General features: G+C 37.3%; 1 protein-coding gene across 1 annotated transcript in view; it reads left to right on the top strand.

Annotated features, from left to right (window-relative positions):
- UNC5D (unc-5 netrin receptor D) overlaps positions 1–24,223 on the top strand; it is a 683,183-nt gene that overhangs the window by 465,514 nt on the left and 193,446 nt on the right. Inside the window, exon 11 of the mRNA XM_053719375.1 lies at positions 11,940–12,024. Within this exon, the coding sequence (XP_053575350.1) occupies positions 11,940–12,024 (85 nt within the window). The remainder of the gene's footprint in view (positions 1–11,939; positions 12,025–24,223) is intronic.

Here is a 24,223-nt window from a genome sequence, read left to right as displayed (position 1 = left end):
CTCATTAGGAATCATTAAAACTGGGCTACAGAGCACCTTTATAGTTTATGTATCATGTGCTGAAATCCTCCAGCGGTTTCTGATTACCAGCAAAATGCAGAAAAACCAGGGAGGCATATGTAGGAATCTTAGTCCATCAATAACAGACAGAGAGGGGGTTTGTGCAGTCCTAGCTGCAGTCTGACTCAGACATATATAACTACACCAGAGAACACTAGGGCTCAGCACATTTGTGCTACTACCCTTGAGAGCAAAGATGCCCCAGGCTTTCTGTCTCTGCTTTTCTTACTTAGTAGCTTTACCTTGACTCTCTTAACATTTAGCAAGTCCCCTAAGCTTTTTACATTCATTTCCCCAAATGTCCTTTTTAACTCTTGCTTGCCTGTCACTTTTCAGTGCTTAGATCCCTGTAAGCTCTTTTACTGAACCTCTACAGGTCTTTGTTTTCACTTTTATGGTTTCAAGGTTATTGGCTTTGATTGGGTGCTGCATTTTTGAGACATATCAATCTGCTCACGTCAAAGTCAATCACGGTCTAAACACTCAGAAATGATTTACCACTATATGCTAGTTTTGATCAAAATACTACCAGCTAGTTTCCAACTGCAGCTGTTATAAAACAACCTCTTAATAGGGGCATACAGGCAGTCTTACGCCAGTATGATCAAATAGCCAACTTTGTGCCCCTAACCGTGCCATGGACTATCCACATTTGCATGACCTTTTCCGTCTGCTGTTCCTTCCTCTTTGTATCACTTTTCAATAATTGGAATAAAAGTTATTTCTTAAAAGTTTTCAAGTTCCCAGAGTGCAGATGTTTTCATTGTTACTTTGTTTTTGTTTGTGGCAGCAGTGTGTGAGCTATCTGCTTCTCTTTCACTATCCACTTACTTCCGTCATAACATAGAAGGGATCTGTGGGTCTGGAAGTGTTAAAGTACTTGTCCCCTTCTTGAGAGTGACCCTGGCCACTTTCCCCTCAGGCCCCTTTAAGCCGCAAGATCTCAGGCTTTAGCTTGCTCCCTTCACAGTGACTCTGTTTACTTTTGAGAATGGGCTATTGAAATCATATTTTGTTTCTTTCTAAATATGATGGTCTTTCCACTACAAATAACAAATTTTTCATTATTTTGTTTGACTTTTTCATCAAAAGTTTATTAAACATGCATCATGATGCCTTCTGGTCATTCACGAGGCATAAACAACAGTTCATATTGATTACTTGGGTAAGAAAAGCAGCAACACAACCCATTTGTACAAGATACAAATTAAAAAACCGTGGATGGAGTAAACCACACTGTAGGAATCAATGAAGAAAAAAATCAGTTTTTCTTAAAATTTTAACATCCTGTTGATATTTTTACACTAAATTGCTAATACAGGGCAAAATTACAAGTCGTGTGGAAAATCAGTTGCGAAAACACTGCGTGTTATGGCTTTTTCGCATTTGAGGTTGCACAGCTATTACAAGTTGAAAAATAACTTATTTTGCGCGTGTGTTAAGTTGCGTAATGCAAACAGCCCAATCGCGTGCACGTTCACGAATTCCCCATAGAAGTCAATGGAGAAGATAAATAGAAAAAAAAAAACACACAAAACCCCTAACATGTTGCGCAATAAAAATAAAACACACAAAACCGCTAACATGTTGCGCAAAGCCCTTGATGTATTCTCTTCGAACAGTGTACATGAAAATGTTATTTCAAACTGCGAAAAATTTTCGAAACGGAATATGCTCTATTTATTTCTAAATAACTATTTCTCAATATATGTGGTGATTTTTGGACTGATATATCTATTTATATTTAGATTTGTATATGAATATAAATATGTCTAGATATCTCAAGATCTATATGTGAATATCTCTTTAAAAATCCCTCTGAGATATTGTTTAATGTGCATAAGATTGCAATGCAAAATCTTTTCATTTTCTCCATAGTTAAACATATCTCTATACATATAAATCCATGTTTCTCTATTGTAAGTATATGTCAATGTAAAATCCCTACCGTTGCTTTTTTTTTTCTAACACCCAAGATCTCCTATCTTTGAGCCCTTATAACTTTTGTGTGCAAAATATTTTTAAATATACAGTGTTAATATTAGTGTACTTCGTAATGTATTTTTGAAGTGTTTCATGAAACTTTTATGCTGCTCAAAACTGTTAACTACAGCTCTTCAAGTGCGGAAAGGATTTTTGCGTAAAGGCGAATGCGTGCCTGCAATTGCGATTTTTTTCGAAACCTTACAGCTGCTCAATGGAAAATCTTTGCGAAAAGACTAGGCGGCCCATTTATTAAGCTCTGTATGGAGCTTGTGGGTCCGTGTTTCTGGCGAGTCTTCAGACTCGCCAGAAACAGCAGCTATGAAGCAGCGGTTAAAAGACCGCTGCTTCATAACCCTGTCCACCTTCTCTAAGCAGGAGGACAGGAATAGGCACAATTCAACCCGAATGAGTAAGATCAGGTTGATTTACACCTCCCTGCTGGCAGCCGATTGGCCGCGAGTCTGCAGGGGGCGGCGTTGCACCAGCATCTCTTGGGAGCTGCTGGTGCAATGCTGAATACGGAGAGCGTATTGCTCTCCGCATTCAGCGAGGTCTTGCGGACCTGATCCACACTGTCGGATCAGGTCCACAAGACCTTTGATACATAGGCCTCAATATCACGCATGGAAAACTCATAATGCTCGACTTGTAATCTTAACCACAGTTTGTTGTAATTAAGTATTATCTATATTTGTTTAAAGCATGCTGTACCCCAGACTATGATCCAGATCTCAGTGAGAATAAAATATATAGCTGGAGATAATCCAAAGTGAAACTGTGCTTTACATTCTTAGGGGCCTATTTAACAAAGGTCTGTTGGACCTGATCCGACAGTGCGGATCAGGTCCACCAGACCTCACTGAATGTGGAGAACAATATGCTCTCCATATTCAGCATTGCACCAGAAGCTCTTGTGAGCTGCTGGTGCAACGCCACCCCCTGCAGATTCGCGGCCAAACAGCCGCCAGCAGGGGGGTGCCAATCAACCTTGTTGTGCCAATTGAATTAAATGCTAACAAATATTGATAAACACTACTGCAGTGCTAAAAAAGCCAAACAGAGAGAAACAGGAAGAGACAGATACATACTGCAAGTAGAAAGCAAGGTTAGTGTCTTGTTTTAGGATTATTGTAGAAGCTTGACATAAGTAAGATTTTAAATCTATTATTAGAATTGAATAGCATTTGCTGGTAAACTATGCACTTTTTTGTAAATATGCCACATCATTTATTTGCAGGGGTAGAGAGATAAACCACATAAGAAAATGTAAGGTATTTTCTCGATCGTTTATCACTGTGACATTGTATTCTGTATTCTCTTTCCAAGTAACAATGAGAACCTCACAGAGAGATAGATCAGTGTTTTGATTTTGTGCAGGTGTCAAAAAAGTGCGAGAAAAAATAAAATACAAAAATAACAAAACAATCCAAAAGCCTCAAACTGCAAGAAAGCTCCCTTTAACTGGGAGGTCGCAATCAACAGCTTAAAGTATGAAAAACGAAGAGAACGGACATTTATATAGAACACAATGGTTAGACAATTTAGTCCCCTCCCATAGGGAAGCCAGCAGAGTGTCATTTTAGGGATGTTTGATGCAGAGTGGGCAGGAGGAGGGGATGCTCATGCAGGAGACAGAAATACATTGTTACTGTAAATGGCAGTACTCTTGCAGTCCAGTGGCCGAGAGCCATCAGCTGCCAAGCAACTAAACTGGCGCGGAGGCTAAAGAAAAAAAAAAAACATCAACAAGAGATTTACCCCCACACCAAGCAACATGTGACAGCACCTGTAGAGAGGTTTCAGCAGCAAATGGACAGATTCAGCACATTGGGGTTCCAAAAAATACAAGAAAACAAGAGAAAAAGCAACCCACAGGGTTAAGATGTAGAAAAAAACACAAAAACCTTTGGCGAAAAGAAAGTTAACTCATTCACTTTGTATTCTAATTATTGTCACATTTGGGTATGCATAATATGGGATTATTTATATATTTCTAGTCTCAATGATTTTTAAAGGGACATTCTTTGAATAGAAACATATTTGCAATATTCATATATTGGGAAATATGTTTCTTGTAAAAGATATCACTGGTTTAGTGCTAACATTTGTCTCTGCACGTGCATGTGAAGCAAAGCTAGATATTCTCAGTGCACCAGTATTTTAGATACTACAACTGCTCAGAGTAAATTGAGTCATTACCATATGGTACAAGTACCTTAGGCTCTCTCAGCAAGTGCTATGTTTTAAAAATGCTGGTGCACAGCGCATACATGAATACTCTTTTGTAAAAGCTATAGCTCTTATTAAAAACATTTTTGCTAATACAAATATAATACAAAAAAGTTTCTATTCAAAACTGAAATAGATTCATGTGGATTCCAATTTTGGCTGGATTGTCCCTTTGCTGTTTTGGCCATTACTTCTACACAGTAATCATTTTACATCTATTTTACAATAAAGCAATCAATTACTCTTTTAGTTTATTTCCTTTAAAATGTAATCATTGAAAAGCATTAGATTTTTAAAAGGGAAGTTTTAAGCTAAAAGTAAATAGAAAACAAATGACTGTTTTATTGTGTTTTGATAAACAAATATTTATTCTTGTTTCTGTTCACTATAATACATTTGGGAGACTGGTCCCAACCAGTCAGACTGCATAAGTCCTGTAGCATACGCAGTACACAAACATAATAGATAGATTTTTTCCCATATCTCTTTAATACAAGCTGAATGCTTTGGACTAAAAACAGTTCCTAGTAAAAGCTGTAGTTTCATAAATCAAAGGGCTAAATTAATTGCTGGATTACTATTTTTAATTTAAAAAAAAAAAAAGGATTTGTAATCACATTGCTCTCCCACAGCAGAAGAAGTGTTAACCATGACATAGAGGTTGATTTATCATAGTACGAGCAGACATGATACGATGTAGAGTATCATTTCCGCTGCACATTCTTGTGAACTGCTGGATCAATGTTGCCCCCTTCAGATCCGCAACCAATCGCCGCAATTCAACCCGATCGAGTACGATCAGGTTGATTGATACCCCCCTGCTGGCGGCCCATTGGCCGTGAGTCTGCAGGGGGCGGCGTTGCACCATGGTGCAATGCTGAATACGGCGAGCGTATTGCTCGCTATATTCAGAGAGGTCTGGTGACCTGATCCGCACTGTCGGATCAGGTCCGCCAGTCTTTCTTAAATAGGGGCCTATGTGTCACGACAAGTCAGCAAGGAAAGCTGTAGTCTCTACTAGACTGCATGTGCACTGATATACCTCTGACTGGACAAGCTGTCTCTATAAGCTCTGAGACTGAAAAATGGGTTTCAAAGCACCATATTAATGCTCCCAGAGGCTGCGCTTTGTCATAATGATGCACACAATAAAAACAGCATCTATCATGTGGCACTTTCCAAAAAAGACAATCTGAATGACTTGCTGTTAGGAATGATCTATGCAAAGCACAACCAGAGCAGCGCACAATATTAACAAAAGCTTCTAAAGGGATTTAAAAATAGTGGTCTAGATTCACAAAATAATAGAATGAGAGATTTCTCCTATTTATGTGCTGCCAGCTCAGAAATTCCACTAGGTATTTCTTTATATTTTAGTTAATCTGCATAATAGAAGACCAAATAAATTGCAGAAATCCCCTCATTATTCTAGAACTGAAGCCAATCACAATAGTTTACAGACATTGGGACATATTTAATAAGGTGCGAGCGGACATGATCCGATATTGCAAATCATGTCTATTGCACATTGATAAATGCAGACAGCATACGCTATTTGCATTTATCATTGCACCAGCAGTTCTTGTGAACTGCTGGTGCAATACCGCCCCCTGCAGATTTGCGGCCAATCGCACCCCAGCAGGGAGTGCCAATCAACCTGATCGTATTGGATCGGGTTGATTTTCGTCGATGTATGTTAGCCGCCTCAGAGCAGACGGACAGGTTATGGAGCAGCGGTCTTTAGACTGCTGCTTCATAACTTGTGTTTCTGGTGAGCCTGAAGGCTCGCCAGAAACACGGGGCTTGATAAATATACGGAACTTGATAAATATGCCCCATATTGTGTTTCCTTGCTTCTTGAAATGCAAATCAATACATTTTAATTTTGAATAGAAGCATTTGTTTTCAGTGCCTTTATATTAGTAAAATGAAAAAGAAAAAAAAAATTCCATCTCATCTTAATGAGTGAAAAAAAACATCAGTTGTGGTGTATAGGGCATGCATTGTTAAAGGGACATGAAACTCTATATGATTCTGATAGAGCATATCATTTTGAACAACTTTCAGCTGTAAACTATGCCTTACCTTATTTTTTTTATTCATTTTTGGGACATTATTTTAAGACTTTTGCCTATCTTTTTTTTTGTACTCAGCAGTAAGACATCTTTTGGGCCCCATATTTTGGCTCCTAGACACCTGTATGATTATGTCCAGAATATAGAATGGCTATTAAAGAGAGAAGAAATCTGAGGTAACATGGTAACTAGAAATAAGAACATGATTATGTAGGTCTTTACTGGGTGTTTAGTCTTTATAGTTGAGAAGGAAAATTTGCATAATTATTTGCTTGCATTATAAGAATTGACCATATTGAAAATAAATAATAATTAATTGATTGGGTTAAATGAAAACTCATGTGATGCTTCTTGCGAGTTGGGTAATCTAAATTGTAGAATAATGCATATAGTACAGTAAAAATGTAGCATAAAACATATTAGACGATGGATGCAAGGAGTATATGCTTGAAGGCCTCATCTCCTGCTGCTTATCTCTAACTTTATTGCTTTTTTAAATCCCAGTCTTTACTTCTCCCTTTGCTCTGCAAAGAGCAAACACATAAAAAAAAAACACACTGCCCTGCAAATTCAGGGCAGCTGGTTTCAATTTGTGGGGGTGCATGCTACAGAAATGAATAGGGGTTACATAGCACCCCCAGCAACTCCCTAGAGAAAATACAAACTTTTTTATTTTTGTGGTGAGAGAACATATCATGTTATTATTTTTTTTTGCCTATTATATAAGAAACTGTTTTATAAGCTAACCAGTGTCATCTGAAATTCAGCCTGAACCTTTGAACGTTTTCTTTTTTGTCATTATTGAATGAAAACACAATGACTTGTTCAGTCGCCAGATCAAATAAAAATCAGTCTTGGGTAACAGGTGTTTGGGTTAATCAAAGCTAGCTCGTCGAATGACACAGTCGAGGAAAAGTGGCAGCTTCTTCTGGGTTCTACAGCACCAAACTCTGCATGATATGCGGCTGTACGCTCCACTGAGTGCTAAGCTGTATTTGATCAGCTCGAGCCTGATTTCAAATTCTTCTCAGGGTTGAAAGCAAGGAAATAGATGTGTTTTTGGTGATAGCATGTTATATGCAGAAAAAGTCAGCTTGCCTCTTACCCTTTAACACTCATTAGACAGTCAGCTCCCACGATGTTTACAGGGCTGTGCACACATTAAAAGCTCAGCTAATTCAAAAACTACAACAGCCTCAAAGAAAAAAATAAAAATGTTGCAATGCAAATATAGCTTTCATTTTTTATTCCCTGTGAAACTTTTAAAGTTTTAAAATATTTTTTTTTTAAAAAAAGATCTTTTGATTTAAAATGTGTTATGTTTTAAGAATTTCAACATTACACAATGGGCCGATTTATAATTTGTTGGACGGACATGATCCGCTGTAGCGGATCATGTCCGCCCGACTTTGCTGAATGCTGGTAGCTTACACTGTCGGCATTTAACATTGCACAAGCAGTTCTGGTGAACTGCTTGTGCAATGTCGCCCCCTGCAGATTCGCAGCCAATCAGCCACTAGCATGGGGTGTCAATCAATCCGATCTTATACGATCGGGCAGATTGATGTTCGTCACCTCAGAGGAGGTGGATGAGTTAAGCAGCAGCGATCTTAAGACCGCTGCTTCTTAACTCCTGTTTCCAGCGAGCCTGAAGCTCGCACGGAAACAGGTACATTCAGGGCTATTTGACCCTTAATAAATCGGCCCCAGTGTATTAACAGGTGCAAACAAATTAGAATAGTTTCTCATTTACATCTCATATATGTAGATTTCTCTTTATTGGCACAAATAACACTCGAACAATGGTATCTCATGTCCATGGTAGGGGATGGTTTAAGTGTAGGATTCTAGTTATTTTTAAGCCTTAAATAAAAAATATTGGGCTTTATTCAAATCAAATTAATTTGAATTATGTAGTGCATTGCTTTACTTTTCACAGAGGTTTAAAATGCAACTTAATACACTCAGGAGCTCGTGAAAACACTCACTTTATCTTGAACGGACAATTCAACACCACTGTTCCAATATGACCCCTGAGTCATCGAGTCTTTGTGGCCCATACAAAGCAGGAAACCCTTCCCCAGGAAAAGACACATAACACCTTAGAATGGTCATACAAATGCCTACAGTGTTTGCTACAAAATTACACTTATCAAAATATATAAAGCATAAATAACAGTAACTTACTAACATAGATATCAAAAATATTATCAACATGAAATTACTTTCATTATCTCTAGCTGTGCTAGTCCAACCCCTTTTTTATAATCAAAGATGGCTGTAATTTTGCCATCTGGATTTGGCACAGTCCAACCATCAAATTATTGCTCCTCCAAGGAACCCAATGTCCAAGAAGTGCCTCTGCTGTCCATCTTCTCATGGGGAGGCCACAACAAAAAAAACAAACAATCTGTCTTGTTTTCTACCCTAAAAGAAAGGAGGACAAGCACCCCTGCTGACATGATGTGACAGTAATAGAAAAAAATATACAAGTGACAAACTTGTCTCCTTCCGATACCATCTAAAATTCCCTACCTAACTTGTCCCCTCTCTTTTGCACCTAACATGTGTGGGCTACCTTTTTCCTCGCAGGGGTTCAAATATACTTTATCCTTGGCAGTTATCACCAATACTGGATTATTATCTGTAATATGTTACTTTTACTTTGGGTTTTTGGCCTCAAATCCTTTGAATTCACAAAAGTCTCAAGGTTTTTAAAAACTTGATTAAAAAACTAATTGAAAAGACTCAAATATGCTTGTTTATTATATGTTTTTGTTGTTTTTTTTGTGTATTTTTTTGCTTTATGAATTTCTGATTCTTAATGGTCGGATTTGCTTTGAAATCAGTAAAAAAAAGTTGCTATAAAAGGTTTCCATGTACAAATCAAAATATTTTGGAATGGGAGGCCATGTTTAGAGGTTAACTCATGGGATACCAGATTTACTGTGGACCTTTCTAATATCTAAGTAGTTAATAGAACATTTTTACAGTGACATTTTAAGATTATAAAATGCCACACATGGTTTTAGCTTCACAATTTTCAAGTTAAAGAGGAAAATTGTCTATGTAAGTTACTTTTAACTTATGCCTTTCAATGCCTAATTGTCCAACAAGTTAGCTAAATCTATATATTCCTAAGCATAATACGTCTTCTAGGTATCTTCTAGACCAGTGTTTCCCAAACCCAGTCCTCCGGAGCCTTAACAGGCCACATATTCATTATATCTTAACTAGAGCAAAGGTGAAATAATCAGTTCACCCATCAGCTGATCAGTTCACCTGTGCTCTAGCTAAGATATAATAAATATGTGACCTGTTAAGTGTTCTGAGGACTGGAGTTGGGAAACACTGTTCTAGACCATCAAGTTGTCTTACAGTGAAAGTTAATCCTAGCATTTTACAAATGCTTGGATTCATGTAGAATAAGATACTTCATGCAGAAAGCTCCTTTATTTGTTTCAACCGATCGCTGTTCTTAGCTGTTACAGCAGCCCACGACTACATTTTTTTTTTTTTGCTAAGAGGTGACGTTTTCACCTCTTAGCCAATATCTGTGTGGGAAATCCGGCTTGGCGCCCATGGGAGTCGGATTGACCGCACAGCTATTGGCTAAGGGGTGAAAACGTCACCTCTTAGCATAAAAGAGTTTAGCCGTAGGCTGCTGTATCAGCTAAAAACGGCGATCAATTTAAACAAATAAATGAGCTTTCTACATGAAGTATCTTATAGTTCATGAATGAATATCCCCTTTATTTGTTTCAATAGTCAATCTTAGCGTTTGTAAAACGCTATGATTTACTTTGACTTTAGGCCAACATTTGCATTTGAAAACATGATACATCTTGTTGAACTACAGAAAAAAATTACAAAGCTACAAATATTACAGAAATGTAAATACATGAATAACAGAGTTTTATCATTTTTGAATACATCAAGTTAAGCCTTCTATACATGCATACTCTTATGTTCAAATGAATGAAGATGTTGCACTGTAAATGGCATATTTCATTTACTTGATTTAAGTGACACACATTAGGTAATACTATCTAGCTATACATATTTCAAGCTATTTATATGATTCATCTTTGTATTACAAATAAAGCAGTCTGGCATATCACAGGTATATAAGAAAGAAATCAAGGGTGTTACATGTTGAAAAGGGAATATGGTCAGAAACTAATAACTACTGCTGTAATTATAATATGTTTATTTTTTAACTGTAGCTTATTGTAAATATTACTACTGCATATCAAATTTACAAAATATGCAGAAGTCTGCATCTGTTTTTATAAATCTAATTAAAGGGACACTGAACCCAAATTTGTTCTTTCATGATTCAGATAGAGCATGCAATTTTAAGCACATTTCTAATTTACTCCTATTATCAATTTTTCTTCATTCTCTTGCTATCTTTATTTTAAAAGCAGGAATGTAAATCTTAGCAGCCAGCCCATTTTAGGTTCAGCACCATGGATAGTGCTTGCTTAATGAAGGCTTACATTTACCCACCATTGAGCAAGCATAACCCAGGTTCTCAACAAAAAATGGGCCGGCTCCTATGCATCACATTCCTGCTTTTTAAATAAAGATAGCAAGAGAACGAAGAAAATTTGATAACAGGAACACATTTGAAAGTTTCTTAAAATTGCATGCTCTATCTGAATCATGAAAGAAAAAATGTGGGTTTAGTGTCCCTTTAATGCATCTTTTGCACTTCAGTGTTGTTATTACCGTAGGGGCAATTCAAGATAAATATAGTTGCTATAAAGGTTCCTTTACATACCAACATGTATTTATTTATTATTTATTTATTTTGTATCAAGACTGGCATGTTGAGATGGATTCTCAGGGAGTATACATGCAGCCTGGAACATAGATAAATTGGTATCTGAATAGACTATATGGGTGCATGCTTGGGTAGTCCATAGGATCATTCAACAATTAGGTGCTTGGTTTGGAATTCAGGAACATTGGGAACTGTACTGCTGTTATTATATGAGATACTGTATTGTGTGTTATCCAGTTTTAATATATATTCTTTGGAGAGAAAAAAACTGTTGCAGGTGCTTTAAAATGAAAATATGATGTATAATAGTAAATGTACCATTATACATTTAAAACAGAAGATTTTAGACATTACAATCATGTGTTTGCTTTTAGAAAATGTAAGTATAGCAACTCCATTAGGTCAAATCTTTGACACTGCAGGTACACTGAGTAGGTGCAATCAGTAAATGTGCATACATACTGAGTGTATGCCTTGCAGGTTTTGTGCCCTTTAAAAGCTAGTACTAAAATGGTTATTGATTTTACTAGAAGTATTCTTTCGAAAATGCTTCTAATGAAAATTAAAAAGCAATTATGTGCATAGCAATTTCAACTTCAATTCCCCTTTAGCATTTTTAACCTCCTATAAAGTAGTTAACCAGATATAGAAAAGTAATTCATTTAATGGGAAAAACTACAGGCATATTTTTAAGTTTGTTTTCTTAAGATTTCAGTGCCTCAATACAATTACTGCATTTTATTGATGTCTGAACCACTATTCCTCATTTCATCTCTAAGCTTCCCCTTGTTATTTTTCAGGGGTGAGCCTGCTGATCCCACACGAGGCTCTACCAGAAGACAGCTCTTGGGAAATCTTTCTGTCAGTCAATCAGGGGGAACCAAGGTAAGTAGAATGATAGGCAGAGGGAAATAGAAACAGATTGCAAACGTCTGAAATGAGAAAGTGTTCTCTGTTTCAGGTCAATGAAATACAGTGATTGGAGAGGGAGCCTCAAATGGCTCTTGTAGGATCTCAAGGAAAAACACATTTTGGTGGAGTGAAAGTGAATTGTTCTCTAAATGCAGTGAAGACTAAAAGGTGTTTACACTAGTAGGAAATAATACAGCAAAATATGAAGCTTAGACTATTAGATTTAGTTCCTTTATACCAACAACATTTTAATATAATGAATCAGGGACACTTTCAAGGAAATATTTCCACTCTTTAATAAATGCAGAATGAATCAAGGTTCGCCAATAAAAAAGGGTTTGGTTTTTTTTTAAATTTTCAATAATCGTATAACATAGTAGGCAGTTTGTTTCAAACAGGAAATGTTTTAGATGCATTTAAAGGAGAACATTTTTATAAATATATTTGTCAGGCTTTGTAGGAATGGGAGAAAATGATGGGGTTAATTTAATATGACTTGTAAACTTATTAACTAGTAGTAAGAAGAAAATATCTAATTTGATGTTGGTGAAAAATGTTGTTGTTACCACATTTTGTTAATTTGTAACCTTCATAATTTGTGCACAAAGAATATATGCTAGACACATTTTGGCTATATGGAAATAACATTGTAGTAACTCTTAAAAGTCACTTAGTAGAATGTAGATCAGATCTGCCTTGTGGTTTACTAACACAACTCACATCCAAGTCACATGCAATGTTGAATTAAAACATAACATTTATTATGAAAATACATGTAAAAAGTCAGACCTGGATGACATCAGTATCCTCACTAGCATCATCTGATGTGTTTCACAAAGCTTTATGGAAGGTCATCTTGTGTTTGTTTAATTTTCAAAGCCAGAGCAGTTGGATTAAAAAATGTGTACAGTTAAAATTGATCCATTTAAAACCTTAATATATATGTAGGTCCCCCCCCCAAAAAAAAAAAAACCTATGTGTTTTTTCTATGAAAACAGTTGATTACTTGTATTGTGCCTGTTTTGGTGTAAAATGCATAATAACTTTATTTTAATCCTTCATATGTTTTTAGTGCAAATGTACTTTTTGCCTAGTATCTATTGGCTAGTTCCACTGCCATGGTTTGAACCCTGTTACAGTATGGGATATGTAGTTCTATTTACCCTCCTGGCTATATGTTGAGTTCACCAGCAGTCTTCAAGCAACAGCTTTTCATAGCAGTATCATTAAGTTTAGGTACCTTGTCTAACTCCCTAAGCTTGATGATTATTAAAGGGATGGTAAACACCAAAACGGTTATTGTTTAAAAAGATAGAAAATCCCTTTATTTACCATTCTCCAGTTTTGCATAACCAACACTGTTATAGAAATATACCTTTTTACCTCTATAATTACCTTGTATCTAAGCTTTTGCAGATGACCTCCTTATCATAGATCTTTTGACAGACTTGCATTTCAGACAATTAGTGCTGACTCTTAAATAACCCCACCTGCATGAGCAACATGTTATTTATATGAAACACATTAACTAATGCCCTCTAGCTGTGAAAAACTGTCAGAGCATTCAGATAAGAGGCGGCCTTCAAGGCAACCTTACATGCCCTATCTGAATCATGAAAGCTTAATTTGGACTTTACCTTTAAATTAAGTATTTGATTGTTTTTAGCAACCATAAAACATCCGAAGGTTTGTGGTAAACCTCCTTTTTTTCTTTCCTTCCTAATATTTAGCTTCAGTTTTCTTTACATTTTATGAGATAAACCTGATGAATAGTAGGTTACCAATTACCATCTTCAAATCTAACATGATAAGTAGAAGACCTGTGTTATTTCTCATTTATAGTAAAAAAGTATGCACTATTATATTAGTGTTTAATAAAGAGATATATGGCTCCATGTAGGTAGCAGACAGTTGTTTTTTTGCTGCAAAGACAGACAGACAGGTTCCTCTAAAATGTATTATTTTAAACATTGCATCTATTTGAATGCATTAAGGAACTTTTGTTTTCAATTCAACCACATGAAACCCACAAAGTCAAGTGACAACCCCCCGTCCCCCGTCCCCTTCCAAGAGAGGAGTTTTGGCTTTCTGTCTTGCAAATGGAATAGTTAAGTGTACGGCCACTACACAGAATAAAAAAATACCCTTTTGGGCGAAAAGAGTCAGTTAAAACACTTAAAGGGATACTATACCCAATTTTTTTCTTGCATGATTTAGATAGAGCATGCAATTTGATGCAGCTTTCTAATTTACTCCTACTATCAATTTGTCTTCAATCTCTTGATATATTTATTTAAAAAGCAGGAATGTAAATCTTAGAAGCCAGACCATTTTAGGTTCAGCACCATGGATATCGCTTGCTTATTGGTGGCTACATTTAGCAAATCAATAAGCAAGCATAACCCAGATTCTGCAGCAAAAATGGGCCAGCTCTTAAGCTTTACATTCCTGCTTTTTAAATAAAGGTGGCAAAAGAACAAAGAAGAAAATGATAATAGGATTAAATTAGAACGTTGCTTAAAATTGCTTGCTCTATCTGAATCATTAAAGAAAAAAATTGGGTTTAGTGTCCCTTTAAGGGGCCATTAAACACTTCAAATTATTAATATACAATGTTTGCTTTTAGAAAACCAACTTTGCAATATACTTTCATTATTTATTTTGTTCCCTTTTCCAGTAATAATATAATCCTGAATTTTGTGTGCTTCCCAAATTCCTGTTAAATGTGGAAGTACAGACACAGCTGTTATCCACATAGTCATTGGTTGCACACTCTAGTAAGCCATTTATAACTGTTCCTAAATGACAATAGCAGAACAAGAAACCTAAGTTACAATTTGGCAGCACCCACTGCTTTTATGGTCATAAGAATGTTACCCTTATTTTTTCAATATTTAAAAAATAATGTAATTTTAAAAAAATCATCTATATATTATTCTCAGGCTAATATTTGCTCTGAATACATCATTCTATCAACAATTTATTTAGGGCCAGATTACCAGTGGAGCACTATCATTACGTGAGGAGCATAAACGTGACAGTAGTGCTCTTTACGTTTAAATCAATATTACAAGTAGTGCATTGTTTAAATTAGCGGTTTGTCATGATCCAGCCTAGAATTGAACCTGGGACCTGTTTCTATTTCTGCTGCTGTTCTTTCCCAGCCTGCTGACTTACCTCTTCGTCACCAGATGACTTGGTCATAGGCTGAGATTATTGGTTTTCTGTTTGCTGCAACATTAGCTCTCTGGCTCCACCTGCTTGCCAGCTGAAACAAATCATATAATCAGCAGCCTGCTATATTAGGGAGATTTGCTTTCAGTTCTGGGCCTTGACATTGACTGTTGCACTCTGACAGAGCCTCTGGTCCTGATTCCTGTTTGAATACAGATTTGTTGGATTTCCCTTGGCACTGTGTTTTGTTTCTGGACTGATTTCCTGGCAATTGATCTTGGCTTATTCTCTGATATTTTCTAAGGACTGCCACAGGTACTTTTGCTTGCTTGTTACCTGTTACTACAGAGTTCCAGTCTACAGCCTGTGCAAGTATCCTGCCTGTTATTATAAATATCTATATTCCTGCCTGTTATTACTGAGTTCCAGTTTACAGCCTATGCAAGTATCCTGCCTGTTATTACAAAGAACTGCATTCCTGCCTGTTACTACAGAGTTCCAGTTTACAGCCTATGCAAGTATCCTGCCTGTTATTACAAAGATCTGCATTCCTGCCTGTTACTACAAAGTTACCAGTCTACAGCCTATGCAAGTATCCTGCCTGTTATTACAAAGATGTGCATTCCTGTCTGTTTACTACAGAGTTCCAGTCTACAGCCTATGCAAGTATTCTGCCTGTTATTACAAAGATCTGCATTCCTGTCTGTTACTACATAGTTTCAGTTTACAGCCTATGCAAGTATCCTGCCTGTTATTACAAAGATCTGCATTCCTGCCTGTTGCTACAAAGTTACCAGTCTACACCCTATGCATGTATCCTGCCTGTTATTACAAAGATCTACATTCCTGCCTGTTACTACAGAGTTCCAGTCTACAGCATATGCAAGTATCCTGCCTGTTATTATAAAGTTACCTGATTACAGCATCTCTTCATATCCTGCCTGTTACTGCCAAATTTTGGTCTACAGCATATCTACGTATCCTGTTTGCTATTGCCAAGTTTCTTGTCTACAGTTTATTCACATTTTAGCCTGCTTTAAGACTGTCTAAACCAAGTTACTTTGTATTCTTGTCTACAGAGACTTTGCCTTTTATCTAGTTTGCATCTCTCTGCATTGCTAATTAACCTATCAATAAAACCTTCACCTTTATTTTCTAAAACCCTTGTACCAGTTTAATTATGCCAAAAAGGAAAGACTCACGCAGACAAAACAACTTTAACCCCAGAACCTGACACCACTGCACAACAGCTCCCAACACCTGAACCTGCTCCCTTAAAGAGTGTGACAGAGTTAATAGTGTAGTGTACTTTCTATTGGGCTTGTGGGGGTTAGAAGTTAATAGAGTAGGTGGCTTATGGTGATACGGGTTAGTGCACGAGTATGGATGTTTTTTTTTTTCCACTTTCTCTCGCCGTTGAAGTCTATTGGAGAGTATGTTCACGTGGTCATGATATTCTAACTTATGATCTTTGTGCACGTTGGGTCAGCGCACATATGAAAAATAATTACTTTCAACTTGTAATATGTGCACTACCCGATGCACGCAAACAACAGAAGTCAATCGGAGTTAGCATGTGAGCGGGAGCAATAATTACTGATCCACTCATTATCTAGCCTTAAATTTTAGTGTCCCTTTAAGGCACTGCTGTATATAACAGAGTGACTGTATATATATCGTACACATTGGCAAACGTTTACTAAAAGCCCTCTCCAGCCTCTATATCTTTACCAATATATTCAGTAAACAACAGAAAGATGAGTGAGTTGCATTTTATCTAATTATTCATAGAGTAGCATATTTAGTCTTTGTGCTGCCCTAAACACTTATAAATCTGCTTCCCCTACATTCTCCTCATCAAAATATTAGCTTATATTTGCTTCATATAGTTCTTATAATTGGATGCCTGTGATGCATGGATTCCACTAGGAAAGAAAAACATGGATTTTTTGATGTGTAAGAAAATTAATAAAAAATATGGAGAGCAAAGGAGTTAGAAGTTATCATTCCATAGAACTACCTCTAAAATACTGCTGCCCTAGGCACACACCTAGTTGTCCTAGGGAACAATATGTAATTTAATCTATGGGAACAATATTATTTAACACCAGCATACAAATATACAATAAGCATATGCATATAACAAAATATACCATTCTAATTATAAAACATTTAAAATAACAGAAAAGGAACATAAATACCAGTGGAGAAAAACATTTCAGAGTACCCCTGAGACAACATCAATTATAAAAGAATCCATTGATCTGAAGTTGCTATAACACAGGCTTTTTAGAAGAGAATTGTTGACCAGTGTCCAAGGCTACTGGAATTTAGTCCTCAACCATCAAGAGTCTCCTGTTTTTCAAACAATTGATCACCAGTTTCTAAAGGAAGATTAATTGTAAACTAATTCCCATTATAGATGTGCTATCATTTTTATAGGAAACCTCAATTTGTACTTTAGCTTGAATAATTCGAGTAACTCCAAGGAATGATCTTCGTTTTTCCATCACTGCTTTAGACAGGTCCAAAAATGTCTTTGATAAGAAATGAACAAGAAAATACTAAATACTGTACAAATATTTACTTTACCAACGTTGTAATGGTATATTGTGTGTTTCTCCACACTATAAACTTTTGGATAGAAATGTAGAATTTGTTTTTATACAATAACTGGAACTGGGTCAAGAGGTATTGGCCTCTAGTTATCAAGGTCTGTCGGACCTGATCCAACAGTGTGGATCAGGTCTGACAGACCTCGCTGAATGGGTATTGCTCGCCGTATTCAGCATTGCACCAGCAGCTCACAAGAGCTGCTGGTGCAACGCCGTCCCCTGCAGACTCGCGGCCGATAGGCCGCCAGAAGGGGGTTGTCAATCAACCCAATTGTACTCGATCGGGTTGATTTCCGGCGATGTCTGTCCGCTTGCTCAGAGCAGGTGGACAGGTTATGGAGCAGCGGTCTTTGATACATATGCCCCATAGTATTTTTTTGTCACTGTCTTTTAATGCAGTGACTATCTTTGCCCAATCTTAAAGACATTTATCCCTCCCCATTTTAAAGTGGAGATCTTCTACAACACTAGGCAACAGGAAGTTATTAGAAAGCTTCTATCTCCCCTACCATACTATGAAAATCAACAAATTGCTATTTATTTTAAAGAGGGAATCCCCTGTTTGAAATAGTCATTCACTTTTTCTCTGAAGCTGTAGGTAGGTAAATGTATGTTGATGAACATATATCTATTTATACCAGAACACTGAAAAAAATACTTTGTATTTTGGGCAGCACTTTTAGATGTACTGCATCTTCAAACTGAAGTTATCTTTTTCAAAGTGTTGAATAATTTGGATTAAAAGCAGTATAATTGACGTTTAAATTGAATGAGTTCAAGACTCAAAAACATCTTCAGGTCAGAAGGAGCAGTGAAAATGTTAAAATCACCTGCTACAACAATGCTTTGCTTACTGGAAACCATTATATTACTTGTAAAAACACTTTTGTTTGCTGTGAAAAGCTTTGGAACGTCCCTGTGCTAAAATATAAAATCACTGATTTCAGCACCATAGTCAGCTCCATGCTTGTCTCTATCATAATACATTTGTGATTTGTAAAAAGAGATCAGTGCCAGCACATAGCTGAAACTCATTTCAGATTTCCTTTAAATAAAACATAAAGTATACCTGAGAACCAACATATGAATTTTTAAGTCCTCTAAATGACTTTGTTAATGGAGTCACCTACACGGTGTTTGTTTTTACCTGGAAAAAAGCTACTAGTTTGTCATTTTTATAAATCATATAGGATCGGGCGGATTGAAGACTGCAGCCTCAGAGGCAGGGGACAAGTTATGGAGCAGCCGTCTGTAGACCGCTGCTTCATAGCCTCTGTTTATTGCGAGCCTGAAGGCTAGCGCAGAAACGGGAGCATCAAGCTCCATTAGGAGCTTAATAATTCAGCCCCCTAAGTGTTCAGCTAACTCCACTGCTTCTTCAACAAAGGATACCAAGAAAGTAAAGCAAATTAGATAATTGAAGTAAAATAGAAAGATCTTTAAAATTGTATGCTCTATCTGAATCAAGGAAGAAAAATATTTAGTTAATGTCCCTTTAATGAACATGCATTACAAAATATATAAAATGAATTTATTTCACTTTGAAATAAATGGTTTAAAAGTGATTTAACCCCTTCAGGACTGGACATTTTAGAGAAATACTTGCCCAAAATACTGAGGCCTAGATTTGGAGTTCGGCGGTAGCCGTCAAAACCAGCGTTAGAGGCTCCTAACGCTGGTTTTGGCCGCCCGCTGGTATTTGGAGTCAGTGATTAAAGGGTCTAACGCTCACTTTCCAGCCGCGACTTTTCCATACCGCAGATCCCCCTACGCCATTTGCGTATCCTATCTTTTCAATGGGATCTTCCTAACGCCGGTATTTAGAGTCGTTTCTGAAGTGAGCGTTAGAGCTCTAACGACAAAACTCCAGCCGCCTGAAAATAGCAGGAGTTAAGAGCTTTCTGGGCTAACGCCGGTTCATAAAGCTCTTAACTACTGTACCCTAAAGTACACTAACACCCATAAACTACCTATGTACCCCTAAACCGAGCTCCCCCCACATCGCCGACACTCGAATAATTTTTAACCCCTAATCTGCCGACCGCCACCTACGTTATACTTATGTACCCCTAATCTGCTGCCCCTAACCCCGCCGACCCCTGTATTACATTTATTAACCCCTAACCTGCCCCCCACAACGTCGCCGCCAGCTACTTAAAATAATTAACCCCTAATCTTCCGACCGCAAAGCGCCGCCACCTACGTTATCCTTATGTACCCCTAATCTGCTGCCCCTAACACCGCCGACCCCTATATTATATTTATTAACCCCTAATCTGCCCCCTCAACGTAGCCGACACCTGCCTACACTTATTAACCCCTAATCTGCCGAGCGGACCGCACCGCTATTATAATAAAGTTATTAACCCCTAATCCGCCTCACTAACCCTATAATAAATAGTATTAACACCTAATCTGCCCTCCCTAACATCGCCGACACCTACCTTCAATTATTAACCCCTAATCTGCCGAGGGGAGCTCACCGCTATTCTAATAAATGTATTAACCCCTAAAGCTAAGTCTAACCCTAACACTAACACCCCCCTAAGTTAAATATAATTTAAATCTAACGAAATTAATTAACTCTTATTAAATAAATGATTCCTATTTAAAGCTAAATACTTACCTGTAAAATAAATCCTAATATAGCTACAATATAAATTATAATTATATTATAGCTATTTTAGGATTAATATTTATTTTACAGGTAACTTTGTAATTATTTTAACCAGGTACAATAGCTATTAAATAGTTAAGAACTATTTAATAGTTACCTAGTTAAAATAATAACAAATTTACCTGTAAAATAAATCCTAACCTAAGTTATAATTAAACCTAACACTACCCTATCAATAAAATAATTAAATAAACTACCTACAATTACCTACAATTAACCTAACACTACACTATCAATAAATTAATTAAACACAATTCCTACAAATAAATACAATTAAATAAACTAGCTAAAGTACAAAAAATAAAAAAGAACTAAGTTACAAAAAATAAAAAAATATTTACAAACATAAGAAAAATATTACAACAATTTTAAACTAATTACACCTACTCTAAGCCCCCTAATAAAATAACAAAGCCCCCCAAAATAAAAAATTCCCTACCCTATTCTAAATTAAAAAAGTTACAAGCTCTTTTACCTTACCAGCCCTGAACAGGGCCCTTTGCGGGGCATGCCCCAAGAATTTCAGCTCTTTTGCCTGTAAAAGAATAAATACAATACCCCCCCCAACATTACAACCCACCACCCACATACCCCTAATCTAACCCAAACCCCCCTTAAATAAACCTAACACTAAGCCCCTGAAGATCTTCCTACCTTGTCTTCACCATCCAGGTTCACCGATCCGTCCTGAAGAGCTCCTCCGATGTCCTGATCCAAGCCCAAGCGGGGGGCTGAAGAGGTCCATGATCTGGTCAAAGTCTTCATCCAAGCGGGGCAGAAGAGGATCTTCCATCCGATTGAAGTCATCATCCAGGCGGCATCTTCTATGGTCTTCCATCCGGAGCGAAGCGGCAGGATCCTGAAGACCTCCAGCGCGGAACATCCATCCGGACCGACGACTGAACGACGAATGACTGTTCCTTTAAGGGACGTCATCCAAGATGGCGTCCCTCGAATTCCGATTGGCTGATAGGATTCTATCAGCCAATCGGAATTAAGGTAGGAATTTTCTGATTGGCTGATGGAATCAGCCAATCAGAATCAAGTTCAATCCGATTGGCTGATCCAATCAGCCAATCAGATTGAGCTCGCATTCTATTGGCTGATCGGAACAGCCAATAGAATGCGAGCTCAATCTGATTGGCTGATTGGATTAAGGTAGGAATTTTCTGATTGGCTGATCGGAACAGCCAATAGAATGCGAGCTCAATCTGATTGGCTGATTGGATCAGCCAATCGGATTGAACTAGATTCTGATTGGCTGATTCCATCAGCCAATCAGAAAATTCCTACCTTAATTCCGATTGGCTGATAGAATCCTATCAGCCAATCGGAATTCGAGGGACGCCATCTTGGATGACGTCCCTTAAAGGAACAGTCATTCGTCGTTCAGTCGTCGGTCCGGATGGATGTTCCGCGCTGGAGGTCTTCAGGATCCTGCCGCTTCGCTCCGGATGGAAGACCATAGAAGATGCCGCCTGGATGATGACTTCAATTGGATGGAAGATCCTCTTCTGCCCCGCTTGGATGAAGACTTTGACCGGATCATGGACCTCTTCAGCTCCCCGCTTGGGCTTGGATCAGGACATCGGAGGAGCTCTTCAGGACGGATCGGTGAACCTGGATGGTGAAGACAAGGTAGGAAGATCTTCAGGGGCTTAGTGTTAGGTTTATTTAAGGGGGGTTTGGGTTAGATTAGGGGTATGTGGGTGGTGGGTTGTAATGTTGGGGGGGGGGTATTGTATTTATTCTTTTACAGGCAAAAGAGCTGAAATTCTTGGGGCATGCCCCGCAAAGGGCCCTGTTCAGGGCTGGTAATGTAAAAGAGCTTGTAACTTTTTTAATTTAGAATAGGGTAGGGAATTTTTTATTTTGGGGGGCTTTGTTATTTTATTAGGGGGCTTAGAGTAGGTGTAATTAGTTTAAAATTGTTGTAATATTTTTCTTATGTTTGTAAATATTTTTTTATTTTTTGTAACTTAGTTCTTTTTTATTTTTTGTACTTTAGTTAGTTTATTTCATTGTATTTATTTGTAGGAATTGTGTTTAATTAATTTATTGATAGTGTAGTGTTAGGTTAATTGTAGGTAATTGTAGGTAGTTTATTTAATTATTTTATTGATAGGGTAGTGTTAGGTTTAATTATAACTTAGGTTAGGATTTATTTTACAGGTAAATTTGTTATTATTTTAACTAGGTAACTATTAAATAGTTCTTAACTATTTAATAGCTATTGTACCTGGTTAAAATAATTACAAAGTTGCCTGTAAAATAAATATTAATCCTAAAATAGCTATAATATAATTATAATTTATATTGTAGCTATATTAGGATTTATTTTACAGGTAAGTATTTAGCTTTAAATAGGAATCATTTATTTAATAAGAGTTAATTTATTTCGTTAGATGTAAATTATATTTAAGTTAGGGGGGTGTTAGTGTTAGGGTTATACTTAGCTTTAGGGGTTAATACATTTATTAGAATAGCGATGAGCTCCGGTCGTCAGATTAGGGGTTAATAATTGAAGTTAGGTGTCGGCGATGTTAGGGAGGGCAGATTAGGGGTTAATACTATTTATGATAGGGTTAGTGAGGCGGATTAGGGGTTAATAACTTTATTATAGTAGCGCTCAGGTCCGCTCGGCAGATTAGGGGTTAATAAGTGTAGGCAGGTGTCGGCGACGTTGTGGGGGGCAGATTAGGGGTTAATAAATATAACATAGGGGTCGGCGGTGTTAGGGGCAGCAGATTAGGGGTACATAGGGATAACGTAGGTTGCGGCGGTTTACGGAGCGGCAGATTAGGGTTTAAAAAAAAAATGCAGGGGTCAGCGATAGCGGGGGTGGCAGATTAGGGGTTAATAAGTGTAAGGTTAGGGGTGTTTAGACTCGGGGTACATGTTAGGGTGTTAGGTGCAGACTTAGGAAGTGTTTCCCCTCAGGAAACAATGGGGCTGCGTTAGGAGCTGAACGCTGCTTTTTTGCAGGTGTTAGGTTTTTTTTTCAGCTCAAACAGCCCCATTGTTTCCTATGGGAGAATCGTGCACGAGCACGTTTTTTAGGCCGGCCGCGTCCGTAAGCAACTCTGGTATCGAGAGTTGCATTTGCGGTACAAATGCTCTACGCTCCTTTTTTGGAGCCTAACGCAGCATTTGTTTGAACTCTCGATACCAGAGTTAAATTTATGGTGCGGCCAGAAAAAAGCCCGCGGAGCGTTAACAGCCCTTTTACCGCCAAACTCCAAATCTAGGCCTGAATGTTTAGCATAATTTCTATCACATCATTTAAAAAGAAATAGAGCCTTGTCTTTATTTACCTATCCAAACTATATATATATATTTTAGTAGAAAACCCAAGTTATTGATCTAGGCCCATTTTGGTATCTTCCCATTAGCAGAATTTTATTGATTAAAGGGACAGTCTACACCAGAATTTTTATTGTTTTAAGAGATAGATAATCCCTGTATTACCCATTCCCCAGTTTTGCATAACCAACACAGTTATAATAATATACTTTTAACCTCTGTGATTATCTTGTATCTAAGCCTCTGAAAACTGCCCCTTTATTTCAGTTCTTTTGACAGACTTGCAGTTTAACCAATCAGTGCCTGCTCCAAGATAACTTCACGTGCACAAGCACAGTGTTATCTATATGAAATACGTGAACTAACACCCTCTATTGGTGAAAAACTGTTAAAATGCATTCTG

The sequence above is a fragment of the Bombina bombina genome, chromosome 6, assembly GCF_027579735.1.
Source record: "Bombina bombina isolate aBomBom1 chromosome 6, aBomBom1.pri, whole genome shotgun sequence".
In the NCBI taxonomy this organism is placed as follows: Eukaryota; Metazoa; Chordata; class Amphibia; order Anura; family Bombinatoridae; genus Bombina; species Bombina bombina.
The sequence above is the reverse complement of the archived record's forward strand: the minus strand, read 5'-3'. Positions and strand labels throughout refer to the sequence as shown.